Source organism: Saccopteryx leptura, chromosome 4 (assembly GCF_036850995.1).
Source record: "Saccopteryx leptura isolate mSacLep1 chromosome 4, mSacLep1_pri_phased_curated, whole genome shotgun sequence".
Classification (NCBI taxonomy): domain Eukaryota; kingdom Metazoa; phylum Chordata; class Mammalia; order Chiroptera; family Emballonuridae; genus Saccopteryx; species Saccopteryx leptura.
This window is the reverse complement of record NC_089506.1, coordinates 221,698,999-221,706,397: the sequence shown is the minus strand read 5'-3', so window position 1 is coordinate 221,706,397 and position 7,399 is coordinate 221,698,999. Positions and strand designations below refer to the sequence as shown.

Sequence of the window (7,399 nt, the reverse complement as noted above, 5' to 3'; positions counted from 1 at the left end):
TACTTTTTAATATATGTGCGTGGAATCAGAGAGCACCAAAATATATAAGGCATCTTCTCTAACGGAACAGAAATAGAAAAGAAACAGAGTGGTTGTGGCACCTTGAGTGGTTCATTGATTGCTTTCTCAGATGTGCCTTGACGAGGAGGTGGGGGGGGCTCCAGCTGAACCAGTGACCCCCCCTGCTCAAGCCAGGGACCTTGGGCTCAAGCCAGCGACCATGGAGTCATGCATGTCAATGATCCGGTGCTCAAGCTGGCGACCCTGGGCTCAAGCTGGTGAGTCTGTGCTCAAACCAGCCACCTCTGGGTTTCCAGCCTGGGGCCTCAGCAGCCTAGGTCACCGCCACCAATCAGGTCAGGCTGGCTTTGCTCATTTACAACGAGAATATTACTGTGTAGTGCATTGTCATGAAAACAAACTTAAACAACAATATATATTTTATAACCCTATTACACATATGAATATATAAATAATAACCAATTGTTAATAGTGCTCATTCACTGGGGGCCACCACTTACAGAAAGACTTCCATTTTTTATCATCCGAGTTTTTTTACAATGTGCATGTATTGTTAGAACAAACAGTTGAGGTGTTTTTTTTTTAAATGGGGTTTTCTTTAAATTGCCTTCCAAAATTCTGAACCAGTTTCCACTCCCTTGAGCAAGTAGCCCTTCTTACTCAAAAGTGTGGTCCTCCAACCAGCAACAGAGCATCACTCAGGAAGTCAGAAATGCAGATTTCCAAGCCCCACGCCCACTAAGTTAGACTCCGCGTTTTAACATGATCCACAGGTAGGCACAGGTAAGTCTGAGAAGCCCCTCTCCCGCTTGTTTCTTCTCTACTCAAAGGGACCGAGAGGGAGATGTGTCCATGGTCCCCCTCCCAGGCGCAATGGTCTAAGCTCCTTTCTTGTAAGTATCTGCGGCGTCCCTAGAAAAAGGGCCGCTGACGAGCTCAAAGGATGAGCCCTGAGGAGGGGGCTGAACAAGCCCTGCCGCCAGCAGCTGGACTCAGGTAGCACGGGGGTCGCCTCGCGCTCCAGGTCAGTAGAAGTCCTGCGCTAAGACAGCTTGGAGTTTCTCCCGGTGCCGTGGCGGCTGGACAGACAACTGGACCCGAGCGGCCGGCGCTGGGGAAGTCACAAGACGGCAGGAGGCGCTGCGAGCAGCTTGGAGACCGTGCGGCCCAGACCCCGGGGGAACGCAGGGCGCAGGGTGGCCTCCGGGCGGCAGCAGGCACCGCGCGGTGCCACCGCAAGGCGCACCAGGGACGAGCGGGGGCGCAGATCCGCCACGGGGTGGCAGGCGGCGCTGCGGAGTCTGGCTCCCGGGCGCTGCGCAGCCTCGGCTGCTTGCAGAACACACCTGGGCAGGTGAGGGCGGGCCCGGGGGGCGGGCCCGGGGGGCGGGGCCCCGGCGAGGCTCACAAGAGCCGGTGGTGGCGGCGGCGGCGGCGGGGAGATAGATGCTCGCGTTGCACCCAGAGCAGCACCGAGCGTGCCCCCGATCGCGCACCCGCTAGCCCCGCCGCCTTCGGAACCGAGTGAGGTGAGTTCAGCCGGGTCAGGTCGCAGCAGCTCGGGGCATTCAGGCTCTCGAGCAGCCGCGGGGGTCCCGTGGCTTCCCGGACTCTGTCCGCGCGCGCTGGGTGGCTGCGCGGGCATCAGCTCCTCGGGGTTTGCCTCCCGGTGGCCGGGATACCGGGCCTCCGTCGCAGGTCAGTCCGGGTCCAGCTCCCTGGCGTCTACCCAATGCCGTGGCCAGGGTCGCACAGCCGGGGAGGGGGTTTTCTGAGCTGCTGGGCATCCGCGCAGCCCCCTTCCCAGCCCCAGGGAGACGCGTGGACTTGAGCGCAGTGGCCCTTTTACTTCTCTGGAGTGTTTTCTCTGGGGCTGTCTGGGTTCCAGAAAGAAGCAAACACTCTGAATGGATTGTTAGGATTCTCTGCGGCGGCGGCGGCGGCGGCTTCAGCCGGGGGTTGTCCACTGGCCGCAGGACAACGCCTGCTGGCTCTGCTCCCAGTAGGTAGGGGCTGCGCCATCCACCCCTGAGGCTCGAGTTTCCTCGACGGTATGAAGGATGGGGCAAGGTCACGCGGGTGAGAAGGCTGCAGTAGAGTCACCGTCTTGAGTCAGGACCTTAGGATTTTAAAGAATCCTTCCAATCTGTGTTACCTAACCTTTCTGCCTCCCACTTTCCTCCTCTGTGGAATGGCGGTGGTACTAGCACTTTGTATATGTAATCATAGAGAGGATCCCAGAGTATAAGGTGTAAAAAAGAGCTGAATAGGATGCCTGGGGGGGTTATTATTACTATTATTGTTGTTATTATTATTGGACTCCCGAGCAAATCACAGCTCAGCCACTTTCTAGGGTGACCTCTAGCAAGTGTCGGTTTCATCTGTATGATGGGGAAAACCAGGCCGCCTACCTCAGAAGACTGTTGTGGAAATAAGTGTGTTAACACCTGTAAAGTGCTTAGAAGCATGCCCACTGTGTGTCAGGTGTGAGATCTCCCACAAGGCATCCTATTTAATCAAGAAATACGACCTAATCGTAGCGACAACCTCTTGCTTTGCTCTCAAGTAGAGATGTTATTCGTGCCGGTATCTGTCTGTTTTGTGGTGGGCAGGGTGGGTTTCCTTCTTTCCCTGGTGGTTTCGCTGAGGTCGGACAGGTGACCCGCTGAGCTCAAGGTCAGTTCTGGGGAGGTGGCGGATGTAGGACAGAGAGACCCCAGGAGCCTTCGTCAGCGAGAAGGAGGAGGGTTGGAGACAGGAGCTCTCAGCATCAGTGTCTACTGAACGATTACAGAGCAGGAGACCCTGTGTGTGGCAGGAAACGGACCCTGGGGCTTTAAAACAAACAAACTCTTACTAACTTTTTTTTTTGCCTTTGGATTCTGTGAGAGAGAGAGAGGAGGTGGGGATGGGCCATATTTTAAGTGACCAAATAAATTATATTCCTCTCCCAAGAGGCCGATCACGTCTTCTTGAGGGTCAGAGCTTACTTTCTCGCGCCCAGCGGGACGGCGTCCATCTGTGGAGCCCTCGGTGTGGCCTGGCTGCCTCCACGCCTCCCGCCGGCATCCCCCGCGAGCTGGGTCCTCCGCGTCACAGACCCAGAACCCGCTAGCGTCATCAGTGTGAAAGCCTCCCCGCATTGCCCGGGCTCCCAATTTTGGACAATATCACATGGGTTTGGGGGAGGGGGAGAAAAACTAATTCAAATCCAGAATCCTGCCTGAAGAAATTGATGAGGAAAACTAAGGTCCGTGTCCAAGCCACAGGCCCCTTGGGCAGCATGGGGACCACCACCCTGTATATCCTATCCTATCGTATGTCCTCATTTGCCTCTTGTCACCCACGGCAAGCACAGGGGACAGACTTTCCATACAGCCTTCTCCTCCATGCCAGTGGGAAGTAATCACATCACCTGCCCAGCGTTGGGAAATCAGGTAGCGCGAGATCCCGTCTCTCTCCTGCTCACTTTTGTCCCAGGAGCTGCTTGCTAATCCACTGCCTGGGGTGGGGCAGCCCAAACCTGGCCCCTCGCAGGCACAGACCTGGCTCTCATCCAGCTCTACCACGTCGCTGGCTGTGTGACCTTGTACAAGTTACTCCACCTCTCTGAGCTCATTTTCCTCCTTTGCAACGTGGAGGTAATAATAGTACCCCTAGACGACTGACCTTGTGGTAGGTTGTTGAAACATGAAATGAAATACACATAATGTCTACCATATAGAGACAATGTATTTTATGAGACTAATGAGATGATCTCTATTATAATCAGGAGATGACCGTAGATATATATATATATAGATATAGATATAGATATATATATGCCTGGATCATATGAATTCATTTCTGAAAAGAATGTCATGGCACATCGTCAGGTTTCCGTGATTGAGACACGTCACGTGTGCACGTTGATCGATGTGGTCACCTGCTTCCTAGCCTCCCCACCCCCTGCCATAGCCCCACTGAAGAGAGCTGTTATTCAATCCAAGTGTATTCTATTTTAGATTCCAGGGACTATGGCACAGCACCTGGGAAAATACTCAGTGGCCAGTAGCTGTAGGCTCTTGTTGTACGGGGTGGGGGGGCCTAGAAACACGACGAGCTCGGCTGCAGAGAGAAGAAAGGGCGCAGAGACGAAACAGAAACTCTGGGCTTTCCGTAAACCGGCGGCCGGGCCGGGGAGGGCCGGAGCGTGACCTGGCGAGGCTGTCGGGAAACTCTCCTGGTAGATTTTTATCTGTCAGGATCAATTTGCAGGGTGCTGGCTCTGTGCCAGGCCCTGAGCTGGGCACCAGGGGGCAGGACGAGCTAGGACCGCTGCCCTCTGGGAGGCAACGGTGTGGGGCTGCGTGGGGGGGCTGGGGGGGCAATCCTAGAGTCGCCACAAAGGTACGATGTGCAGAGGCTGACCTGGTCACTCAGAGGGCCCCTGCCTCCCGCACCAGGTGAAAGGTTCTTCAAACCTGCCCCACGAGTCACGGGTTCAACCTCACCCAGCCCCCACCCCCAGGGCCCGGGGGGCCACATGTGGGGGGGAGAGGGGAACTTTGGCAGCTGTGGTGACCAAAAAAAAAAAAAAGCAAATATCCTGGAGAAAGGGGCCGAGGCCTCAGAACACAGACTGTCCAGCCCACAGAGGGAGGAAGGAAGGTGGCCTGGGCGGGAGGACATGTGGACGCCCGGCCTCTGGGGACATGCCCGCAGGCTGGGCCTGTGAGCTCACCCGCTTCCCCCCTCTGCCCCTCCAGCCCGCCCGCCCGCCCGCCCTGCCACGCGCCGCCCTCTCGCCATGGCTCCCGGAGAGAAGATCAAAGCCAAGATCAAGAAGAACCTGCCCGTGACGGGGCCTCAGGCCCCGACCCTCAGGGAGCTGATGAGGTGGTACTGCCTCAACACCAACACCCACGGCTGCCGCCGCATCGTGGTGTCCCGCGGCCGGCTGCGGCGCCTGCTCTGGATCCTGTTCACGCTGACGGCCGTGGCCCTCATCTTCTGGCAGTGCGCCCTGCTCGTCCTGTCCTTCTACACCGTCTCCGTCTCCATCAAGGTCCACTTCCAGAAGCTGGACTTCCCCGCCGTCACCGTCTGCAACATCAACCCTTACAAGTGAGTGAGGGGCAGGGGCCCGAGGCCCTCCGGCAGGCGGACCCGCGGCGGCCGGCAGACGCCTGCTTTTGAGAGAGCCGGAGTCGTGGCCGGCCCGGGAGAGGTGGCCCCTCCTCAAGCTGTCCCGAGTTTTCGGTCCCCCCGACGGCTTCCGAGAACGGGCTGGCTCAGGGAAGGCCGCGGGGACGCTTGCAGGGATCAGTTTTGCTTGGAGGTTGGACCTGGGATGAGCTGTCAACCCCTCACCCCGGACACACACACACACACACACACACACACACGTGTGCACACACGCCACCCACATGCGCATGTACACACACGTGTGCACACACACCACCCACATGCGCATGTACACATGCGCGCGGCCCAGCTTGGCCACTTCCCCTGGGCTCTATAGCCTCACGCCCGGGTTCACCCACCAGATGTGAGCTCAAGGCTGACTCAAGAGTGGCACCCGGGTGACTTCCGGACGCATCTCAGCTGCCCCAAATCCTCACCTGAGGGAACCCAGCCCCACTAATTAAGATCCTCGGGCTCTGGGCAGAATCAGCCCTTGGTACTGCCCTGCTGTCGGCCGCAGGACCTGTTTTAAATGGGTCACGGCATCCTTCTTAGGATTATTGAAAACTGGTCTGTGAGGCAGATCAGAACCTGGCGGAATATGTCAGAGCAGGTGCGGGGGTGGAGAGCAGGGAAGAGCCGGGGGGGGAGGGGTGTGGGGGGGACTAGCCAAGGGAGAGACCTGGACCAGAGTCACCGGCCAGCTGGCGGCCAAGCTCACAACCAAAATCAGGTCTGCAACTCACCCCCTACCTCCAAGTCCGTCTTTTCTTCCCTTCTTCCTCCCTTCTGTCCATGACTAGTTCCCTAATGACCCACCGATGGTCACACTCCGTGCTGGGATCCGCAGCGGACGACGGAACAACCCAAACACAGTCTTTGTCCTCGAGGAGATGATGTTGTACTGAGAGAGCGGCGTGGTAGCAAATACTATGAACACTATTGAAACTAGTAATAGTGGCCCTTTCATGACAGAGGTAGACATAAAAAAAAAAAAACAACTCGTGGACTCTTCCCAATAAGCCCATTTTGCGGATGGGAAAAGGAGACACAGAAAGGCTAAATGGCTTGTCCAAGATGACCCGTCTGAAACCGGGATGGGGGACCAGACCCCAGGCGGACCAGCCCAATCACAATGCACAGAGCAGGGAGGAGAGGGGGGGGGAGTTGAGAGAGAAGCCAGGATCATTTAGTACAGGGGTCCCCAAACTTTTTACACAGGGGGCCAGTTCACTGTCCCTCAGACCGTTGGAGGGCCGCCACATACAGTGCTCCTCTCACTGACCACCAATGAAAGAGGTGGCCCTTCCGGAAGTGCGGTGGGGGGCCGGATAAATGGCCTCAGGGGGCTGCATGCGGCCCGCAGGCCGTAGTTTGGGGACGCCTGATTTAGTATCACGAAAGATAGTGTCATTATGGTTCAGTCAACGCCTGTAGTGTTCTTCTGTGTTCCCCGGGGTTGTCAAGGGCACGGTTATACCTCTGCCCTCCCAGCACCGCCTCGAGGAGAATCAGAGGCCAAGGGCAAGTGTTCTGGGTGGAGACAGAGCCTGCCCCCTGGGTAGACTCCCAGTCAGCAGTGGCTGGTTTATGGGCGACACCCAGAGTCACCACTCCAGAAATGCTGGTTGGGGCAAACTCATCAGCACCCCCCCCCCCTCCAGAGCAAGCCGACAGTGGAGGCAGAGGTGAAGCCACAGGAGACCACCCCAGGGTACACAGCAGCTGGCCCCCTTCCACTCGATCGAGCGGTCACTTAGGATGGGGCAAATCGTCAAGGCCTGTCCCCCTTGGCCGAGGGGACAGGACACACACGTGGGTTGGGAAGCAGCGTGGAGAAGGGCCGGCGCCGGGCCAGAGGGGCTTCCGCTCTCCCTGACCCCCCTCCCTCCCTCCTCGGCAGGTACAGCGCCGTGAGGCCCCTCTTAGCTGACCTGGAGCAGGAGACCAGAGCGGCCTTGAAGACCCTGTACGGCTTCTCGGAGATCGAGTCCCGGCAACGCCGAGAGGCAGAGCCCTGGAGTGCCGCGTGGGAGGGCGCCCAGCCCAAGTTCCTCAACCTGATTCCGCTGATGGCCTTCCGGGAGGGCGAGACCAGGAGGGCCACGGACTTCCTCACCGGGAGGAAGCGCAAAGTCAGCGGGAAGATCATCCACAAGGCCTCGGACGTGGTGCACGCCCAGGAGTCCAAGGAGGTGGTGGGGTTCCAGCT

The 7,399-nt window shown here is 57.8% G+C and overlaps 1 protein-coding gene across 2 annotated transcripts in view; it reads left to right on the top strand.

Moving 5' to 3' along the window:
• The first annotated feature begins 4,781 nt into the window (after positions 1-4,781).
• Positions 4,782-7,399, top strand: part of SCNN1G (sodium channel epithelial 1 subunit gamma) — a 28,235-nt gene continuing 25,617 nt past the window's right edge. For both annotated transcript variants that reach the window (XM_066383411.1, XM_066383409.1), the window contains exons 1-2: positions 4,782-5,127; positions 7,091-7,399. The exon at positions 7,091-7,399 is cut by the window's right edge and continues 1 nt beyond it. In XM_066383411.1, coding sequence (XP_066239508.1) covers positions 4,811-5,127; positions 7,091-7,399 — 626 coding nt within the window. In that variant the 5' untranslated portion in view covers positions 4,782-4,810. The remainder of the gene's footprint in view (positions 5,128-7,090) is intronic.